At 37.8% G+C, this 22,541-nt stretch overlaps 1 protein-coding gene across 1 annotated transcript; it reads left to right on the forward strand.

The window, feature by feature from the left end:
• The first annotated feature begins 66 nt into the window (after positions 1-66).
• LOC126284982 (40S ribosomal protein S3a) lies at positions 67-22,185 on the forward strand. The gene is made up of 6 exons (XM_049984271.1): positions 67-199; positions 10,436-10,539; positions 14,274-14,470; positions 14,559-14,684; positions 14,991-15,152; positions 22,000-22,185. The coding sequence occupies exons 1-6, from the start codon at positions 138-140 to the stop codon at positions 22,138-22,140; spliced, it is 792 nt and encodes a 263-aa protein (XP_049840228.1). The 5' UTR covers positions 67-137; the 3' UTR covers positions 22,141-22,185.
• Positions 22,186-22,541: the final 356 nt, after the last annotated feature.

Below are 22,541 nucleotides of genomic sequence, written 5' to 3' on the forward strand. Positions count from 1 at the left end.
TTCAGCAACTTGAGTTGTGTATCGATAACACGACGATAGGCGGAAGGGTATTGTCTGCGACAGTGAAACTTTCTGACTCCATGTGCTGAGTCGAGCAAGTAGCTTCCGGCGTGTTCTTTCTAGTTGTACGTGAAATCATGGCGGTGGGTAAGAATAAGGGGCTGTCGAAAGGAGGAAAGAAAGGTGTTAAGAAGAAGATGTGAGTAAACACTATTGCGCTTGTCCCTTTGATGTTGTTTAGATGATTGTGGTTATTACATTAATATGTCTGTGCGTTTTAGTGATTAATCGATGGACGTTGATAATTCTTCAAAGCGTGGATATGCTTGTTCCTGTAAGAGAGTTATTGCGTTGCTGGGATGTTTTGTTTTATTTATGCTCATGGTGTTTAGCGTTTGTATGAATATATAGGATCTATTAGTAATTAAATTTTAGGTAAAACGGAATGGTTTCATATCTTCAACACATGCATAGTGTAACATGCGGAACAGTATGAAGTAGATCAAATACTTGTACACTGAATTCTTAAACTTTTCTTAGAGTTTTGTGTCTTGGAGGAAAAAAAAATCTTGTGCTATTCTAAAAATTGCCATAATAGCGTATTATTTTCGTGGGCATGTTGTCATGAGTTTTACGGCTGCTGTGTGTTTAGCTCCTTGTTAGAATTAGTCCTACAGTATGTGAATTAAGACAGTGAAATTCATTTTCATTTAAGTATTTGTAAAAATATCGTAAGCAATGGATTCTTCATCGCTAATTTAATCTGTGAACGAAAGTGCCTATGGATTTTAAATACATCGTCAAGCATATGACAAGATTTTTTTTTTTTTTTTTAAACTCTACACAAAATTCTAATTCTTTCTACCAGGAACTCGCATTGTCTAGGTCATCAGTCATCTCAGAATATTACCCTGTAGGACGCTCGTGAACGAAAATGTGAAGTATATTTACTCGTTTCGTGTCCAAATAACGTTTTGAGCCAGTGCAATACTTGATAACTTTATTTACATTTTTTCTGTTGTGGTTTCATTTGTTTCCTTGACGATCTGCAATATGTACGAATCCAGCCTCTCAATTCGCATTAACTGATAGTTAACAGAACAAGAACAGTAATGGGCCTCATGGTGTAACCTTAAACACTTGTTGTGATTTCTCACCAAGCATTATGGTGTCTGGCTTTGTATGACTTTAAAATTCCATTGTAGTTTTCCACTCATTAGAATTCGTGATTTGGGAGGAAGATATGTACGTGTCGAATTATCAGGAATCTTAAGCTTCAGTGTGTTGGCCTAATTATGTAATTTTGTGTTCCGATGTGTCGGTATTACTTCAGCGTTTCGCAGTGTGGTAATGAAATATTTCTCGTGTGTATTCGCTCAAAGATGTAGTGGTCCGTGTCTATTGGATTTACAGCAAATTACCTGATGCCAATCACTGTACTCTGTTGCAGGCATAATCAGTTCTATGCAGGAATGACATAAGACAGCAGTTTGGTAATCAGTGGTGCATAGACTTTCATTAGGGTCTTCACCTAGTAAATTATGTTCCTCCTACATTGGATTAACTGAGGTGGAAGATATTGCTTCGTTGATTCGTAACTGGCAAAATTTTACTTCAGACAGGAGCTGTGTAGTGTGCTGATGTTGGCAATGATGGTCGGTGAAGTAAATAACTAATGCTGTTCCTGCTCTCTCATTGAGAGGTTCTTGTATGAAGTTCTTTGTAAAGTGAACATTTCATAACAAGATATTTGGGATAATAAGAATGTCATATAATTCCTAGCATTCGACATTCGTTGCCAACATTGTAACAACATGCCTGCTGCCGTAAGGAAAATTTAACCCTGGTAAACAAATAGTGTTTAAAATGTCCTAGACCACAGGCCATGCTGCAGGTCAGTATGTCACCACATTTAAAATTTCGTTTTCAAATTTATTGGCTTACCCAACATTTCATTCTAACCTAACAGGCTTTGGCTTCACTATGGAAATCTGTCGCCACGATTTACATTTTGAAAACTACTGCAGATGGAAGAGATCTTGTCAGCTTTCTTCGTTTGTGCACCTAGCCTAGTTTACACTGAATTGAATGAATGTGAATGAGCATTCTTCATAATGTACGGTATGTGCTAGCAGAGTGCAAGAGAACACACTTGGTGAAGTTCAGTTCACATTTCCATGTGTTTCTTCAGGTTTGCTGGGTATGTCATTCAGTGAACTATCAAAAGAAGTCATTATATACTTCCAACCAGGCGAGAGCAGAGTGAATAAGCACAAGCTTTGTATTTATTTTTATGAAAAGTAACAACACAATGTTTCTTGACAGTAAAGTCTGAATCTGTGTACTATTCTGATTAAAAGTACATGGAAGATCTGGTCATTCTCAGTGTGTTCATTGACTATAACTTGTCACATAGCTGAAATGCCACTCTTTGTAGCTTGTGTGGTGGGTTGTATGTACATGCACATTTCATTAATCATACTTAGACATTAACTTCTATGAATTTATTCTATACAGTCCTTGGAACAGCTGTGTATGTGACTTTGGGTGTGGGGAACTATTTGAAGTATATGAACTATTCAAATGTGAAACAATTTTAATGTAAATGTCTCCCATTAACAATCAGAATTTCAGTACTGGTATTTCTTAAAGTTATGTTGCTTGTCTACCATATTTCCCTCTTTAGTTATATTTGGAAACTAATGAAGTTTTGGAATAATGTTAAGGAAAGCTGGACCTTGTAATCTGCCCTTTCCTCTTCCATCTGTTGTCCATATTAAATAATGCCCAGTCCAAGTAATTAATAAACAGTTGTTTTTGAGATGCCTGCTGTTCTTATCTGGGGATCTGATTCTTGGAGTTGAAAATCTAACATCAGGTCCTCGTGGTAGGTTCGAACTAAATAATTTGAAAGATTGTTGTGGCAGAATTTTTTACATAAATACATTTTCCACAGACTTTCTCACATTTTAGTGCTTCATATGGTTATTTTGATTTTTCACATTAACAAAGCCGAAATTACATTATTTGCGCCTATTATATAGAAGTGTCTGATCACATTGGAGGCAAGCTTACAACTCTCTCTTTGTGCGGAAATAACAATATTCCATATGGTTTACAATTTTTCTTAACAAATGAATTCCTACTATTTTCATTACATTATTAATTTTGATTATTATTCCATAAATGAATACAGAAATACACATAGTAAGCAGTGCATGATTGTGTAATTAGTCATTGAAACTTTAGGTATGTAATTCATAATTTCAGATGGTTGTATAAAAAAAATTTAACTGTACATTCAGAACTAGTACTTATTGATTATAACGTAGAAACTAAAATGCTTTATAAAGCAATTATTTTTATAAATTTTAGTTTGAAATATAGCATACTGTGAATAAAATTGTTTTTAGAAAAGCAACTAAAATTCAAAAACTTATATTGATATCAACTACTACTTTTCAGAAGGAGTAATACTATAGTCTGATTTAAAGTAGTTGTCACTTGGCAGGCAACGTGCTGCAGGTCTCCCGCCACCAATAAACCAATGGCAGCCGGCACTGTCGGCTGCCACTGCGTTGCCGCTTCGCTCTGCTCAGCTGACTAAGGCATTGTGCCAGCCAGTCCTCAGCCAGGGCCTCTCGTTCCTTTGGATAAGGTGGTGGAGCGAACTGCAGCTGCTCTGTAAATTAGCGAACTATCAGTAATAAGAATCTGCAAGGAAAAATTCACGAAAGAAGGCTCAAGTGACTCGTCTAAATTGGAGACACCTGGGAAAAAGAGGCGACTGGAGAAGAGGGTCACAAAACTTAGGCGGCAGCATTCATCGTTAAATATACGCATTTTATTCGAGGAAGGAGTATCCAACACTCAAAAAACTACCTTCACAGCGGATGACCTGTTTCAGGGTAGTAAATCGCCTTTAAGTCGTGAAAATGTTAAGATTCTGCTATAAATCCATCTCTCGCAGAAAGTTACTAATTGAACGCCAAGATATTGCAGCCTGGCGATCCCGCTTTCTTAGAGAATTAGTGGGGACAAATTTTGATGATATTGTTTGGCTTGATGAAACATGGGTGATTGTAGGACACAGTTTTAAAAAAAAAGGCTGGGCAGACGGTACCAACAGCGGAAGTATTGCAGCTTCGATCGGCAGAGGAAAAAGGATAATTGTAGCACATGCCGGAAATTCAAAAGGTTTCATTCCAAATTGTCTGCTGCTAGTCAGTTCGAATACGACCTCAGAGTACCACGAAGAGATGAACCACAATACTTTTGTGAAATGGTTTTGAAGACTGTGTGCTTCAGAACTTAACAAAAAAACTGTCATTGTTATGTATAACACTTCTTATCATTCAGTAATACAAGACAAAGCACCCACAAAGGCAACGAGGAAAAAAGACATTGTTAGCTGGTTACGGAAGCCTAAGGTGCAGTTGACAGAAATTTTACAAGGGCAGAATTATTAGAACTTGTATCGCAACACAAGCCATAGAACCCGATTTACATTGTGGATAAAGTAGCAAAAAAATACGGGCATAGTGCTCAGATTGCCTCCTTACCATTGCCATTTCAGTGCAATAGAGCTGATTTGGGCTCAGGTTAAGTGGCATATTGCTGCAGAAAACAAGAAATTTACATTAACCGAAGTGGAACACCTTTTGAAAGAGGCAGTTGAAATTGTGACTTCGGAAGACTGGCAGAATGTGGTAAATCGCGTGAAAGGAGTGATACAGGACGCATGGAACAATGAAGGTATCTTACAACAAAGTGTCGAAGACTTGATTATATCTGTCAATACAAGCAGCGAGACTGGTAGTTCCACTGACTCTGAATTAAGCTGTGTTTTCGCATTGTCTGATTAGTGTGTAGTGTACTTACTGCCATTAAATAGTGTGTTAGTGAATTTATTTCGATTAATTCTTATTGTTGTGAGGCTAAGAAATACTGTTTGGCCAGCTCTCGTCATCTCCTTATGGTAAGTTAGACTGAATTTTAATTCTATTTCATTTTGTATATACACCAAGATGTTATTCAATGTGTATAATAGTTTTAGAGATTTGCAATCTAAAGAAGAAAACTTTTCTGGGCGGGAAAATTTCTCACACTTAAATAGTTAATGTAACAACTGCCCTAATTAAAATTAAGAAAAGATATTAGATTTGCTTATAGATTCCACTGTGACCGATACTGTACGTAAATTTCAAAATATTTACATAATATTTATAGGAGATAGAGATTTTAAACATCATACTTGTTTAAGAGTTCAGTACTCATAGGGTTGCTTAAAAATGCTGTTTTCAGAAATTTATATACAAGAAACGTGATGCACTACAAAAACTTTTAAGGATTCTTTGCCAAGTACATTATTTTGTTAATGAATGGAAAAAAATATTTTGCTGTGACACCAATACTTTTTCAGTAATGACGTGATAAGTTAGCTGTTTGAGAAATCGATAATTTAAATGGTTTCAAACAAATTAACGTAAATCTTGTCCTAATTAAGATTAAGAATAGATATTTGACAGATTGAGAGACATTGTAGAGATATTCATCATACTTGGTTTTGAAATTGTTTACTTACCTTTTGTAGAAGATACAGGCTTTAAAACAATTTTCTATCGCCGGGGGTAGCGATGCGCTGAGGCGGCTGCCTCCAGCAAGTACTTGACGTGGCAACGCCCGCAGCGCAAACGTCAAGTGACAACTACTTTAAATCAGACTATAGTGGATGATGTCCTGTTAAAACATGTGATTTGATTTTAAATTAACTGCCTCTAAGCACTTCACTCTGGTGTCCAAATCTAGACACCTAGGCCTACACTCTTAGTTCCTTACACTATTCTGCTTGCTTTGTCAAAATCAGCATGGTTGTCATGCTGACATCTCGTCAATCACAGTGTGGCATCATGGCTGTTAGTAGCAAGTGAAACCTGTGGGGGGGTGATCCTGCCAAACTCTTACCACAAAGCATTTCTAGGTTTGACATGCCATGTTCTCTAATTTTCCCTTCCATTACTTCCTGCTGTGGGCTTTCCGGGAAACAATAGATTTCTACTGCACGTAATTAGTTACGAACAACAACATAGCTCTAGACATTCACTTCACTGTAGAAGCCACGGAAAGCTCACAAGTGCACAAGTTGGCACTCCAAAGTCTATCAGCCGCGACCATGTGCAAACCGCTCCACACTCTGTCTCTGCCGCAACCGTGTGCCTGTCGCACCGTCACATCCAGAATCCCAGTGTCTTGTGTGTAGGGTCCAGAACTCCCCCGTCCTCTCTCGTGCTGTTCTGCTTCATTTCAGTCTCCCCATTCACAAGCACTGTGATTGGCTAGATCACTCCCACCATGTCTTCAAGCCAGTGCACATTCACAAACATAATGAAACACTTTCAAAATACTGGATTTACATTTAAATAACTTGAAATTAAGTAAATATTCCTACAGCTGGACCATAAACACACCCTAACACACATTATTAAATACATAAACAAATTAGGCAAATATCAAAAGAATAGCAAGCAAAAGTAGGGCAGTAGCCTAACTTCTCTGTGCTTTCAAAAACACATTAAATAATTGACCAATTTCTTCATGAATAGCATGTATCAGATACAAACAGACATAGATGAATAAATATATTTATAAGCATGCTGCTACTGTTTTTGTGTCACTGAGTACTTATGGTCTGACGCGATCAATAGTGATCGGCCACTTTGACATCCAATTACTCGTGTACTGTTAAAGTTGCATGCCTGTAATTTATGCCAATTTAGGTTTACACTAATTGCTTTCTAAAGACACGTTGACAAAATCGGATGAGCCATTTAGATTTTGGAAATTCGTTGTTGGGTGTTACTTGTATAATTTAGTCAGATACTGAACTTTAAGATAATAAAAATATTGAAAATATGATTACACCATGAGAATCGTGCAAATAATGGTAACATACGTGTTTCTTCTTAAGGTATCATGATTTCTGTGGCTATTATTAATTTCTATATGAACAGTGAAATGTGTGCCATTATGGTTTCGCAAAGTCTGCCATATCTGGCACTCCTGGCATGTCTCCTTCGACACAGCATCACCATGGAATTCCCAGCCACGGTGTCTGCCTGGACTACAGCTAACACTCTGCACCATGTGGCTGCCGCGGCCCGCCTAGAGGCCCCAGCGCAACCACACCAACTCCGAACTTAGAATATTTCCAGGGCACCACAACTCACCTGTTATCTCAACAGAGCAAATGCTTGTTCGTGGGTACAAGTGAATGGTAGTGAACACGGTTGAATGACCTGGAAGTGCTCATTCAAATGTGTGCTTCCATCACGTGATGTAAAGAAGCCTTATGACATCACACGCCACATTGTTACAGGATGATGTCAGCATCTAATACTGGTTTGATCAGCTACTCGCTTCACGTTAGCCCACATTAATACGATCTATTCATTTTGGGTCTTTGCCTTGATCATTTCTTACTTCTTGGACTCCAAACTGAAGAGGGAAGATGCATATTTCCACTTTTGTCTAACTTACGTATAGTATTAATATATCGGAGAAAATAATCAGTTTTTGAAAATATAACTTAATTGACTTGACAAAAATCTACTCATTAAGAAGTGGCAGGAGAAATATAAGGTTAAGTAAATGAGCAAGTTTTCGGTGTCTGTGGTTCCTTTTGACAAAAGGAGTGTAAGGAAGAGGATCAAGGAACAGATGTTTAGGAAGTGAGGAGAGTTCAGAAAAGTCACCCAGAACACAAGTCAGGGAAGACCTCCTGAACGGGATGGGGAGGATAGACTGGTTGCTGGAGAGTGCACAGAATTAGATTTAAAAACACGAGCTTAAAGATGGAAGATACGGTAATAAGCAAGGCCCTATCTTGCACGTGTAAGCTCTGACTTTCATACATCTTCCAGTGCAGTCTCCAACAAACAGTCCTTACTTCTCATCCTATCAGATAGTCGCCCCTGACTAGGGTTCAGAGTGCCCTTTCTGAACACTCCACATTTCCTAGACCTCACCAGTGCTGTTCCTTTATCACTCCTCCTTCCCCTTCAAGCCTTCTGCTAAGAGGAGGAGTCACTGGCTCCGAAAGCTTGCTACTGCTTGGTAAGTAGATTTTTGTCTCCATTTATATTGTGTGCAGATATTCTATTTAACATGGGGATTGTAATGATCCAGCTGCAGTGTGTGTGTAAATCTGGCTTCACATTGTGTGACAACAGATGTCTGGAAAATATTTGTTAGAAACATATACCCTTATGCTAGCCCAGAAAGTTTTTGTTAAAATCTTTTTTTCAGACCATATAGGCTATTTGTTACAAAGAATTGAAGGCTTCATTCTTCTGCTTCGTTAGGATCCTTCAGGATCATATGTGGCATGTTTTGAACATCTTCCTTCCCAATACTTTCTCATTCTGTCACTTCTGTTTCTTTCTTCTTCTGTTAGGATAAGTTTGATTTTGCTGTCCATCTGTAGCAGTTCCGCCTGCTTTTTAGTTCTTGAGTGTGTTGTCCTCGGTGTTGAGGTATTGCGCTACACTGGCTGAAAATAGTGTTTGTAATTTGGACACTGACTACTGTAAAAAATGTAGCCAACATTTGTGTTTAACTGCAGCTTTCCTTCACTTTGCAACCCCCCCCCCCCCCCCCCCCCCACACACACACACACACCGAATAATTATTTTTCCAGTGCGCAATTGTTGAACTTTCGATAAGCCTCATTAATAGTTTGCAGGTGAACCTCTACGAGCAGTAAAAACATAGCCACATAGTTCCAGTCCTTCAGATAAATTGAACAGTCACTGTCATTGCTTTAGCACGTGGCCTATTGGTGTAACACTTATTTTACTGTGAGGATGATATGTTATTGTCATTCTAAGCAACACAGGTTCCTCGTCTGATACTCGGCTGTGGACTGACTGTCTTGTGACCAAATATCAGGCCCATATACAGGGATAACATGCCGTCTTGCCCTAATTTTTTTTTAAGACCGCTTACAATAGTAAACCTCAATGTGTGCTCACCAGTTCCCACCAGGTGTTTCATAACATGTTCTGTTACAGTACCCACAGCAGCTTGTATCTTAGCCTTCAGTTGGTTGCCGTCTGCAACTGTTTTGACGAAGACTCTGTCCTTGATACAGCCCCAGGAAAAAAAGTCAAACCTATGTAATGGCATCAAATGTAAATTATTATGTCAAACAGTTATTCTTTAATAAATTGTAATAAGCAGGACAAGACTTTCTCACCTTGTATATGCTTAACAATAATAGGGGCCGAAACCACACATTATTTGAAGTTTAATTTACAGAAATTACAATTGAAACTTAACTAATTAAATTAACTGGATGTATTGAAAAATTCTTTATAACAGTTTTTTCTACTGCAACAGTTAGGCCTAATTATTTGTTTAAATCATGAAATTGTTTTGTCAAAAGTAGTCTTTGCGTAATGATATTTGTTAATTACTTTAGAATTAATTCAGGGCTTGTTTTGCTAATGTTTTTGAGTAAAGCCAAATAGATACTTTAAGATTACTAGTATTTCATCTTCCGAATGTTTATAATTAGTATAGAATTTATATTTGTTTATATGTCAACAATAGAATTAAAGTTATGAAATAATCACAGATTTTGCCCTATAACAAAAGATACTAACTAGGCATAGTCAAAATAAATCAGGAAATCAATTACATACATAAATCTAAGCAAAAAATTAGATCTGGTGTTATATTCTTTAAAACTGAGTGCCAATCTTTTTCTTTTTATGAAAATGCATATTAATGCATATTAAAGTAAAAAAAATGAATTCTAAGGAGGCAGATGGCAAAACAAGAGGGAATTAATTATCCCAGCTTGCTTTGTCACACATCCACCAACCCTTAAAACTTCTCCCTGTCTTGTACTACTGCTTGCAGATTTGGTTCTCATTGTAAGGGCCTGGGAACTTCCTGCAGAATTGTTGAATAGTTTTTAAGGATTCCTTGACATCTTCGTGCAGAGTTTTTTTCAAGTGCGTTCATATGGGAACTGTAGTGCTGTTGCATGTCCTATTCAGTGTAATGACATAATTTGAATATGACTATTTAGTAGTAGTTACACATTGGTTACATACTTACAAATGTTTTACCTGTGGGTATTGTTTGAGTGTTGGCTACCCTCAAATTTTGACTTCGGTGAAACTGCAGTGTATCAAAGCCCAAGGTCTAGATTAGGATGAGGAGTGGTAACTCGGTCGAGAGTTTATGAAGTCAGCGAATGTGAATCCGAAATTAGAGATGTGATGACATACTGTTCTCTGTAGCTGGTCACAAATGATTCTGAATGCTTTGAGCTGAGGTTGTTCACCCCCATACACCCTGTATTTTTAATTTAAAAAGTTCTTTTCTGTTCTTATTGACTTTTTAACTCCTTATTGTGTACCCATTTCAGTGTAGATCCATTCACAAGAAAAGACTGGTATGATGTTAAGGCACCATCTATGTTCACTGTCCGCCAAGTTGGCAAGACTCTAGTCAACAGGACACAAGGAACAAGTAAGTGGAGTAACTTATTTCTACATATTTTCATACTTATTTTTTACCTTCTGTAAGTATAAGAGTGGGTAAGATACTGTTAACGTAAAACTGTGACAAGCTTGTTTTAGAAATTCTCTGAAATGTTAAGTTAGCCGTAGGTATGTCCAGGCCACTGAAACTTTGCATATACCTTTAGTGTTAGCAGCATAATGGTGTAACAAGTGGAGAACAAGAAGCATGAGTAACTAGCCATAGGGCATGAACCAATCCTGGGATGGTAGTTGCTGCCTGTCGGGACAACAAACTTCCCACATTGCTGGCTTTGTTTGGTGTGAACATAAACAACGTGCACTGTGTATGGTTTCTACCGTAGGCTTATATTGTACTGTCCTTTACTTCATTGTGATTTAGAAAATTCTGATTATCAAGGAAACTTAAGTACATTGCATAAAGGTGTGCCACTAGGCAGTGAGGTACTAACGTTAATAGAGAGACCTAGTGAGTTTCATAAGCAGGAGAAAGAACATGTTAGTATTAAAGGACCACAACCAGTTTCTGCCAATAAAGTTTTTGGAGGAAACATCAACATATCTTGGAATTAGTGCAAAAACAATAGTAAGAGAGGTTGTGTAATTGCACACGTTGAAAGATGTATTGATTCAGAGGTGTCTGGATTTTATTATATATTTTTAATGACTCAGTGAAAGAACAAATCAGCCTCACTCTACCACCAACTTTAAGATTCTTCCAAAACAGTTACAATATGCAGGCATATTTATGCTTATTACTGCAGGAAATACAGAAAAGCATATCCTATGGTAGCAAAGTTACTGCTGCCATTAAAAGAAAGTGAACTTTTCAGGGATGGGAAAAGTCAGTAAAAGTTGTTGAAAATTATAAATTTCCACCACAAAGTGGTAGACTAACATGACGTCGTGTTGGAAAAGGCATATATTGTTAATGGTTGAAGCATATTTTTGCACAAAATTGGGGGCTAACACATTCATTTGATTTGTTTTTGTGATGACCATGAAGACAGATTTGGTGTCGATTCAGACTATGATGGGGAGATGGATGAAATTGCGCCGTTGTCGCCGTAAAATGATGAATGAAAAGCAATGAATATCAGTTATTTATTGCATAGTTGCCATTATAAAAATGTAGGGTGAGATGCTACGAGACAGGTTATTTATTTTGTAAACCATATACCATATTGGTTAGCATTGTCATAGCAAATCAAAAACAAATTCGTATATATACTGTTGTTGCTCAATAGCTTACACTTGAGAGAGAACAGAAAACTGTATCATCTGCTTTGTGTATAGAAGCAGTTGTTGCAACTTGGCTGTTGCAGTATTGCCAGCATGACTTGACGTAACGTGGACTGTCACGTGCAATGTTTTTCTGGTGCAGGTATAGAATAAATGCTTGAAATAATTGTGTAATGTAATTTTAAAAGCGTAAATCAAAGAAAAGCGTATCAGAAATGAGATTAGAATGAAGTTAACAAATTGGGGACAGTGTACTTCAGTTATTGATTAGTAAGGTGCTTATAATATCGATTGTTTTATATTGCCACAGAAATGAATTCTGTGAAAGAACTTACTTCAATAAATAGCAAATAAATAAGCTACTTAACCAGTAGGAGTCTTTCGGTGAAAAGATTATTCACAAAATATAAACTGAGCAAGTCAACACACAGGGTGTATGTGACCCAGGAGATCCGGGAAAAACCTGGGAATTTCATCACCAGGGAGAAAACGGGGGAAAAAAAACAGGAATTTCTTTAGAGTTCTGAGTTTTTATGTTTTAGTTTTCAGTTAATTATTTGTAATTTTGACTGGTAAGAAATAATACTCTAAGGATATTACTGCATCCTGCTACAGCAGAATAATACTGCAGCAATAACACATGAATGAGAGGGAGAAAAAAACTTTAGTTGCAAAGGAAATGCACCATCTACACAAGAAAATGGTTCTTCTATAAGTGTCGGCCAGTCGTAAAATGTCAAAGGCCTTAGGAAGACTATTCAATGCTTCATAACAACAAATTGCCTCCAATGAGCATGACGTCGTAACTGTTTACATTAGATTCTTGTGAGTAGTTGCGAGCGGGGCCATGCACATGCGCAGTTGTTGCACATGTTCTTTCTCCTGCCTCTGTCTACAAAAGTGTGGCTGTTAGCTGTATAAGCAAGATGCTACGCGGAAAAATTTTACTGCCGCCCGCAAGCTGCCATATTCACTGGGAGCAAACTGGGGTGTCTGCCTCAGGTGGCAATTTCAGTCAAGCATTAATCGCCTTGCAGAGCAATGAAGTTAATTTTGGTCGGTTTGCTGAAGAAATATGGCATTATTAATCTTGTTCGCTGAGGTGGTCAGTTTATTTGAAACAGTGTTTAATTTCACACTATTGGCTAGTTTAAACTGTCCACTGAATTTCAAAAGGGCACGTTTTCATCTTCTAGTACGTATGGCGTTATGCCATAATAAAGAACCAAAAATGAGAATACAGTACTGGTACTCCAAGAAAATTTACATACGAATGTGCACTTTAAGCCGAATTATGCATTTTAGTATGGTTCACGAAATTCCTCTGATGTCTTGTTTCTTTTATGACATAATGTGAGATCTTTTAATGTTTTACACATACAACCATACGGGCTTCCAGCGTCATCGTAGCTGCACAAGCATGGTGACACCTGTTACCTGGTGCTCTCTGGCAGCTGTTAAAATGAACCTCTTTCTAATAGGTCCTGGGAAAATATTGCGAATGATTGATTGAAAAGCTTAACTTCCAAAGTAAATTTCATTTTATGCAAGATGAACTAAGTTAGAGACTGTGCAATGAATTTCTTAAATAACAGAGCATTTGCCTCTTTTAAAAATCAACTATTTGAGGAAGACCTTTTAGAAAAAATTTCGAGCCCAGATGATCAGACATTTATACCTGTGTTAAAAATTTCAATGGCACATTTGTGTGATGACGTTCTTTGCGTATGTTACACTTTAAGATACATGATACGTGAAAGTTTAGCTTCTTGCAGCTTAATAGTCGTCGAGGCAATATTATATGTGAAAGCTTTGCTTTTCTTGTAGCAACACTATGTATATTAATTTACACCATTAACTTTTCCTATTTGTGTGTGAGCGCTTCTAAACAGTGAGAATGCTATTTGCTGACTATATCGCGGGTCCTAAGCTCTGAATATCTGCTTAATTGGCTGGTGAGATCATGCTACATGAGGTATGACTGGCTTACAGAAGCACGTCGCACTCTCAATTTCCATTCTTTGGGAAGTTACATGCGGTGTTTGGTGGAATTTGAATTTATACTTTGTATTACAAAAATAAGCAGTATACATTCTTTTTTTCTGAGGTTTGTTTTCTATTGGGCTGAGAAATTCTACGCTGGTGTGTAAAACCATAACCATTCAAAGGATTCATTAGTTTTACTGGTCCGAGAAAAAAATAGAATGCCACTTAACATGGAAAAAGTGTATTTCCACCCGGGAGAAAGTGTGTTTTCAACTGGGGAAAATCTGGGAATTTTTTTCCTTGTCCGCCTATACACCCTGAACACAGTTCTCAAACACTAGACTGAATAGCAGTTACTTGTCTGAGAGAGGTTTTAAACAGTTTGTAATGTGTGAAAACTGATGTAATACCATTTTTGTAGTGTGCATAAACTATGCTGATTATTTCTTGCCCCCTTGTGGCTATAATCTTTCTTAAAATCAATTATATTTTCAGAAATTGCATCTGAAGGTCTGAAAAACAGAGTGTTCGAAGTGTCGTTAGCTGATCTGCAGAATGACGATGATGGTGAACGCTCATTCCGAAAATTCCGCCTCATTGCTGAAGATGTGCAGGGAAGATATGTGCTTACAAACTTCCATGGAATGGACCTAACCACTGATAAGCTTAGGAGTATGGTAAAGAAGTGGCAGGTAGGTCTGAAGTTAACTTTGTGTCTGTATTTTATTAGTGCAGTGAAATATTCACAGAACTTTGATTGAATAATTTTCCTCTTTACAGACATTGATTGAAGCTAATGTTGATGTGAAGACAACTGATGGGTATCTTCTGCGTGTGTTCTGCATTGGCTTCACAAATAAAGACCAGATGTCCAACAGGAAAACCTGCTATGCCCAGCATACTCAAGTAAATATATTACAGAAACATAACTAATCCACAGTGTGGTTGATGGTAAAACAATTTAGTCTTCGTATTAACAAACTTACTTTTGATGGTCCTTAAGCACAATTCAGTTCTATGCAAGAAACTGCTTAGCATGGTATGCAATTTAAATGCAGCAATAGTGTCTGAAAAACCATATGAGGTTGTGTTGGTAGTTACTTGAGAACTACAGGCAATTATATATACAGAATAAGTCTAATCAGTCACTTAATTATTGCCAATTTTATTTAATATGCATATTTCTTATTTATGATAATTTATAATTTGCAGGTCCGTGCAATCCGGAAAAAGATGGTAGAGCTTATCACGCGTGATGTTTCACAGAGTGATTTGAAGGAAGTCGTCAACAAACTCCTTCCTGATTCTATTGCGAAAGACATTGAAAAAGCGTGCCAGGGTACTTACCCTCTCCATGATGTGTTTATTCGTAAGGTGAGTTCTGAAAATAATTTAAAAATTGTGTATTGTGGATGTAATCTGCTTCATTTGAAATGTATTTGTGATTGATGTGTAATGGGCACTAAGGTGACTGAAGGTTTTTCTCATAACTTCTGATCAATTCCTTAAGTCATTCAGTCAGGCAGGTGTTTTGTGAATAGAACGCCGAAGAACCGATTGCAGCTGTGAAGTTGCAGCAATGAAGTTTTTTTCTATTACAGACACTACTTCTAGTAACGAGTATGTGATCTTGGAACATTTGTAGTGAAAGTTTTTGCTTTGGGATGTTGGGTATATTTACCGAGTTTTTTTTCAATGAAATTGATTCAAAATACAATGCGTCAGTAAAGTCACGGTGTAATTATGAACAATTGTTGCTAACAGAAATTATAGTACGATGATCAGTTGTGTGCATGCACAGGTGATCAGCGCAATACAATGAACAGTGTAGCATCAGCAGAACAAGTAACGTCAGTCATGATGTGGACAAGAAAGCTTTTGACAATGTTGACTGGAATACTCTTTTTTCAAATTCTGAAGGTGTCAGGAATAAAATACAGGGAGTGAAAGGCTATTTACAATTTGTACAGAAAGCAGATGGCAATTATAAGAGTTGAGGGGCATGAAAGGGAAGCAGTGGTTGTAGTCTCTCCCCGATGTTATTCAATATGTATATTGAGTAAGCAGTGAAGGGAACAAAAGAAAAATCGGAGTAGGTATTAAAATCCATGGCGAAGAAATAAAAACTTTAAGGTTTGCCGATGACAGTAATTCTGAGACAGCAAAGGACTTGGAAGAGCAGTTGAACGAAATGGGTAGTGTCTTTTAAAGGAGGACATACGATGAACATCAACAAAAGCAAAATGAGGATAATGGAATGTAGTTGAAGTAAATCAGGTGATGCTGCCGGAATTGGATTAGGAAATGACACTTAAAGTAGTAAAGGGGTTTTGCTATTTGGGGAGCAAAATATGGATGATTATGATGATGATAGGATATAAAATGTATACTGGCAATGGCAAGGAAAGCATTTCTGAAGAGAAATTTGTTAACATTGAGTATGGATTTAAGTGTAAAGAAGTCATTTCTGAAAGTATTTGTATGGAGGGTAGCCATGTATGGAAGTCAAACATGGGCGATAACTGTTTTGGACAAGAAGAGAATAGAAGCTTTCGAAATGTGGTGCTACAGAAGAATGCTGAAGATTGGATGGGTAGATCACATAACTAATGAGGAAGTATGGAATAGGATTGGGGAGAAGAGAAGTTTGTGGCACAACTTGGCCAGAAGAAGGGATCGGTTGGTAGGACATATTCTGAGGCATCAAGGGATCACCAATTTAGTATTGCGGGCAGTGAGGAGGGTAAAAACTGTAGAGGGAGACCAAGAGATGACTACACTAAGCAGATTCAGAAGGATGTAGGTTGCAGTAGGTACTGGGAGATGAAGCAGCTTGCACAGGATATACTAGTATGAAGAGCTGCATCAAACCAGTCTCAAGACTGAAGACGATGACGACAACAACAACTGCTGTTCTTTCACTCGTTTCTACGATATGCCATTCATTAGCAGTCCATCCTCCTGTTACGGTACTGCTCCAGTTTCTGCTGTTCACATTGTTTTAATAGCAGCCTGTGCACGGGACTATTACTCTGTAGTCCAGCTGCTGCTAGTCTCTGGTAAATGGTGTGAGATGACACAGTGTGCAAGGTGCCCATTAACTGTTCTCGGGTGGTAGGCATGGATTTGATGGAGTTAAGATGTTCGTTGTACAATGTGATGAATCTCTGATGTTTACTGTAACTTTGATAAGTGTGCTGTCCGCATGTTTTTGTGCACTAAAACAGGCCACTTATCGCATTTGGATACCCCACAAATCCTGGATGTTATCCAGTTCGATGGGGTTGCCAAACGGAGACCCACAATGAGGCCACTTTCACACTGTCATGCACAGATAACACTCTCACATGAGTAAACAGCATCTCTGTGTTATTCAGTGATCACTGATTATTAGGGCCCAGATTTTAATGACAGGTCATGTTTTTTTCTGACCTATAGGGTGAAGTTTAGAATTCATACATAAATCTAGGCATTTTAATGTCAAAAATGTATTTTGATTGTGCATGTAGTCATATTTCAACAAATTTTACTAATAGGTCATATTGCGGCTAACTTTTAATATTGTAGGTCATATTTCTGTCAACTTTTGCCAAAAATGTTTATACCGTTTTTCTCGTATCTTACGGGACACACAAATAAGAAAATGAATTGTTGCTCATGAGACAATATTTAACGTGCTATTATGAAAGAACAGATAAATTAGTACACAGCTTTACTTCTCAGGACTAGCAGAAAACCGGTGAACCACAACAGTCGTTTCCTGAACATAAAACATTGTTGCACAGTCGACAATATGCTCTCAGAACCAACAAAGGTGGCTTCTGCTGTAATAATCATTGCAGTCTCACAGGTGTTTCCAGTAACCAGTTTGAATACAGCCTTTGCCTTGTTCAACTTGCCTAAAGCAATGTGCTCAGACAGTGCGAAGTTGTGAGGATATGTTGGAGAATTTGGAGAGAAGTTCTTTAGTATTGATGGGAAAATATTATTGATGTAGTTCAACATGGCACAAATAGTGAAAATTCTAGATGCCTCGAGCTAGTGATGAATGCTTTCGTTAGATATGTGTGCAATATTCGGTTGTATGATCATCAGTCCTTCATACTCCCAGCTAGGTTGAATACGCCCACATAAGGCACGCGGTCTCCACAAGATGTGCTTACTTCGATTTCTTAGCCATTGGTGCCCCCAATACTTATGTTGTCACATTAAACACTTATCATCGTTCCACAATCGCAATAGCAGATCGGATACGTCTAGCATCTTGGCTGTACCTTTACATGACACAAAATCTTTCTCCGTGTCATTCTCTTTCTCAGCCATACGACTATGGAACGCGCTCCTCTGTGATCTGCGTCTTATCCAGAACTATCAAGAGGGAACTCAAAACTTACGTATTAGACGGTATAGCCACCATTGTTGTGGCCCTCTCATCTCTTTTCTCCTCTCCATCACAGCTTCGAATTTTACCATTCTATTTCTCTTCCTCTAACCTATCTACCTCTTATATATCTCTTTTACCCCATTCTATCGTCTTATGTCTCTGCTCAATGAGAATAACTCACAAGCTGCAAGAACATAAAGAGAAAATTCCCAAATTACAATAGGACTGACATTCACAAAAGAAAAGTGTGTTTACTTTCATGTACATAGTCATTATTATTATTATTCTTGATTGTTATAATTATTTTTTGTTAGTTATTGTATAACATCAATACTGCATAATACGTTATATGTCCTTAATGTTCTGCAGAAACTGTAACTCGTTCAATCTGAGTATGCCTGGTTAGGTGTAAGAGAGGGCCTGAAGGCCCTAATCTTGCCAGGTAAAATAAATGCATAAATAAATAAATTAGTGCAGAAAAGTGCTTTATTGTGCAACAACACTGTAATATTGCGACAATTCAGCAGCTGTGTGAAACGAAGTGCTGAAAATAACAGCAAGCAAACGCTGTTGTTTGAACAGACAGATCAGTCGTCAACTGGATTTGAGAGAGATGGTGTCCTGCAACATCTCATTGGAAAAGCTGAAGAATCCATGCTTCAGACAGTTCTTGAAGTACAAAACACATCCAGTTCCAGATGAATCTACACTAACAAAGAACTATTTATCCGTATGCTACAATGATGTGCCCAACAAAATACAAATTACTATTGCTGAGCAAAAGATCTGGCTGTCGATAGGTGAAACTATGGAGATTAGTGGGTGATACATTGCAAATGTTGTTGGTGTTCTAAAAGTTGATGGCCCTGGAGATATTCAACACTGAAAAATTAGTGACAGCCTTTCAGGGAATGGCGCAATATTTGATGGTACTGAAACAAAGCTGAACTCCAGTGACCTGGTTGCCTTCAAATATGCTTGTGACATATTGTGAAGTGTGGAGGAGCTTTCCCAGCTACAAAACTATCCTCAGTAACGTATATCTTTGACAATGGAAAACCTGAAAATCCACCTTGTGATCCAGTGAAACTTTGCAGATACTGAAGATTGACATAAGATATGTGATACACTTTATATACTATGTAGAAATAAAAAAATTGTTTTATTGTTTCGATAGATGATATCTTCACCGTACCTTTTGTTTAGAAAATAAAACATTCGGGCATTCAAAAACTTATTGGTGCAAATTATCCACAAACCTTACAGAAAGAAAGAACTATACTTACAATATTTTGAGAAGTTAATTTCGTATTACTTTATGGTGAATAAAAAATTAAACAAACAGTGCTTTAAATAAACTTCTATTAAGTCATATTTTATTTTTTAAGGTGATATTTGTGTACATTTTAGTTTATAAATGCTTGCATATTTCATTGTTTTTAGGTAAATCAAAATCCAGGCCCTACTCAGAATCAGATGCTGTTCATGCTCCTTATATATTCCTACTAGGTGTGGTAACGATTATGGAAATGACCCTATGGTGGCTTGCAGATGTGGGTGTGCACATGCACGCTCCCATACCTGGTTACGATGGTTGGAACTTAAATAGTAGCGACTATTCATTCACAACCGATAAGTTACATGTTTGCGCTTGTTACTGTCCTTCAAAGTAGTCACCAGTGTTGTGTAGAACCTGTTGCCAGCAATATGGAAGGTGTAGTATACAGTTAGCAGAGGCTGTTCTGCTGATGGTGTGAATGGAGTGGTCTACTGCCTGTCGAATCTCTGGAGCAGTTCTGAAGTGAATGCCACGAAGTGGTTCCTTTATCTTCGGAATCAAATCAGTCACAAGGACTTAAGTCAAGGGAGTATGGTGGATGGTACAGTACTTCCCAGTCCCATTGACAGAACAGAGCAGCCACAGCTTGCACTGTATGAACTCGCGCATTGTTGTGCAAACTGATGGGTAGGTTGCACATAGTGTCGCCACTTCTTTCGCAAAGCTGGTCGCAGGTGATGCTCCAAAAATGAGCAGTAATACTGTGCATTGACTGCCTGCTGTAGAGGAAAGTAATGCGTTAGGATAACATCATCAGTCGTACACGAGAATCGCCATAATTTTCACTATACTGGGGCTGTGAAGCACTTTGGACTTCCGCGTTGACCCATTATAACGCCATTTGTTGGATTGGCGTTTCTGTCTTGTATGGTGTGACCCACTGTCTTATCCAGTGTTACAATACTGTGTAACAAAGCCTCTCCTTCGTGCTCATAGTGCACCAAGTGCGTTAGTGTTGTAACATATCCATTTCTGTCAAGTCGTGCGGAACCCGTTGTGATGCAATTTTTCACGTGCCCAGGCATTCCTTCAGGATTTGAAGCACAGTAGTATGTGTGCTAATTTGGTTTCGTGGGTGAGCTCACGAATCGTATAGGGTCTATTACTAATGTGACAACAGCATGCACTTCTTCAGAGACGCTAGAATGAGGTGCCCGGTGCCTTACCGCCTCAGTTGTAGGCTTTTACCCAATGTGCCACTGCTCTGCACGGCAATGCCGATTCCCAGCGCACATTTTCAATACCTTGATGACACTGTCATGCTGTATGACCTCTGGCACACTCAATCTTTAGCCAACTCAGTTGTTCCTGTTTTGAAAACATAGTGATGCCGTTACGTTGGATCACTTGCTCACAAGTGACTAGTTTCCCTCAATTGTGCGCACACTGGTGATGTGGGACAGACGAGTCCATTTGCGTGGAGGTAAGGTAGGTATGTCGACAATGTGTGCTATGAGTGACAATAGTAGATTCTGTTGCATAGTGTCTCCACAGCAGTGTTGCCATTATTTAAGTTCCAACCTACATACATTGACAGCTGGTTGCCTTTTGTGGCGCTTCACTCTTCTTGTCGGAGTGTATCTAATACTGTAGTGTGGCTGTGGTTCTTTGATGAGTTGTATGCTATAGATTCATTAAAATGGTCAGCAGTTACTCTTATTATTGTTCGATGCTGTGTGTGAAGTACTTTAGTTTGCATTTAGGAAGTTGCTGCTCTTCCTTCTCTTTCAGAGGAAGGCAGTTCACTGCAGTGCAGCCGTTCTGCAACTAAAATTTCCATAGTGTTGAAGTTTCCAGTTTTTGATGTAAATGGTCCCTACCTGTGATTGCTGGAATAACTGTTCGTTGTGCACTGATATTGCCCAGGGCATGCCATACTGTGGTTAATGTTCAGTTGAGAATGCTCGGAAAACTTGGTTGCATATGATAAATTTTGCAGATAATGAAATGTTTTAGGGCAACAATATGATAGCACAAATGGGCAAAGGGCATAAAGATAAATGATACCTTTGTAAATGATGTGTGTTTGAAGTGTTTTCAATACATTCATATGCAGTAAAAATAAAATTTCGTGTAACAGATACTAGTTGTGATGTCATTGTGCAATAAACCCAGTGGAGAGAAGCAAGGTATTAATAATGACCTATACTGCTGTTGAGGATTCCTCTTAATCTGACAGTCCTGTTTTAACATTGCTAGTTGAGATATTCAGACCATTATTTATGCATACCTATATGTTGTGTTCTAGTAGATAAAAACTATTGTGATTGTAGTACCTCATTTATAGTTTTGCTTTTTGTGTATTTTACTCTAGTTTGTTCCACATTGTGGGACCAAAATATTTGATTTTTTGAAGAATTAAATTCAATGACTTCTAGTTTAAGCCACTTTTAATGCTTGAAAATTGTTAATTTGACACCATGTAAATAATGTCTCCTGTTTGGATTCTTTCAGAATTTGAATTAGGAAATTGCTCATTGGTACACTTCGTGTTGCAGGTAAAAGTTTTGAAGAAACCTAAGTTTGACTTATCTAAACTGTTAGAACTCCACGGTGATGGCAAGGGTGGCAGTGATGAGCCTGGTGCTAAAGTTGACAGGCCTGAGGGTTACGAGCCACCTGTTCAGGAGTCTGTATAAGGTTTTGTATTATGTTGGAGTGAATCAATAAAACATGAAAACTGACATTGTTGTACTGTTTCTCCCCCTCTTTTGTCACTAGATGTTTTGAGTTTATATGTAAGCACGTAATTTTAAATAATCTGGTTATTTGGTGTAGAATATATAAAATTATAAGGAGTGCAGAAACAGGAAATAAACAAGAAACGTGGCTCAGAAATAAACGTATGTGTTTAGCAATGCTTACTGCCTGCTTTGTTAAGAATGAATCAGCATTGTCAATAAAAAGTTGAATTGCTATGTAGCTGGCTGGAAGGATAGTCTGTAATTTCATATTAATGACAGTATGGAATAACAGAAAACAATGTGTTTCATTGTATAGATATTTCTCCACATAAGGGATAAATTTTTGCAAATTAAGT

The sequence above is a fragment of the Schistocerca gregaria genome, chromosome 8 (assembly GCF_023897955.1).
Source record: "Schistocerca gregaria isolate iqSchGreg1 chromosome 8, iqSchGreg1.2, whole genome shotgun sequence".
NCBI classification, from domain to species: domain Eukaryota; kingdom Metazoa; phylum Arthropoda; class Insecta; order Orthoptera; family Acrididae; genus Schistocerca; species Schistocerca gregaria.

Excerpts from the sequence above, each read along its gene's own strand:
- LOC126284982 (XM_049984271.1), top strand. The coding sequence starts at position 138 with ATGGCGGTGGGTAAGAATAAGGGGCTGTCGAAAGGAGGAAAGAAAGGT. Across the intron at positions 10,540-14,273 it reads CAACAGGACACAAGGAACAA|AAATTGCATCTGAAGGTCTG; the intron begins GTAAGTGGAGTA and ends TTATATTTTCAG. Across the intron at positions 14,685-14,990 it reads GCTATGCCCAGCATACTCAA|GTCCGTGCAATCCGGAAAAA; the intron begins GTAAATATATTA and ends TATAATTTGCAG.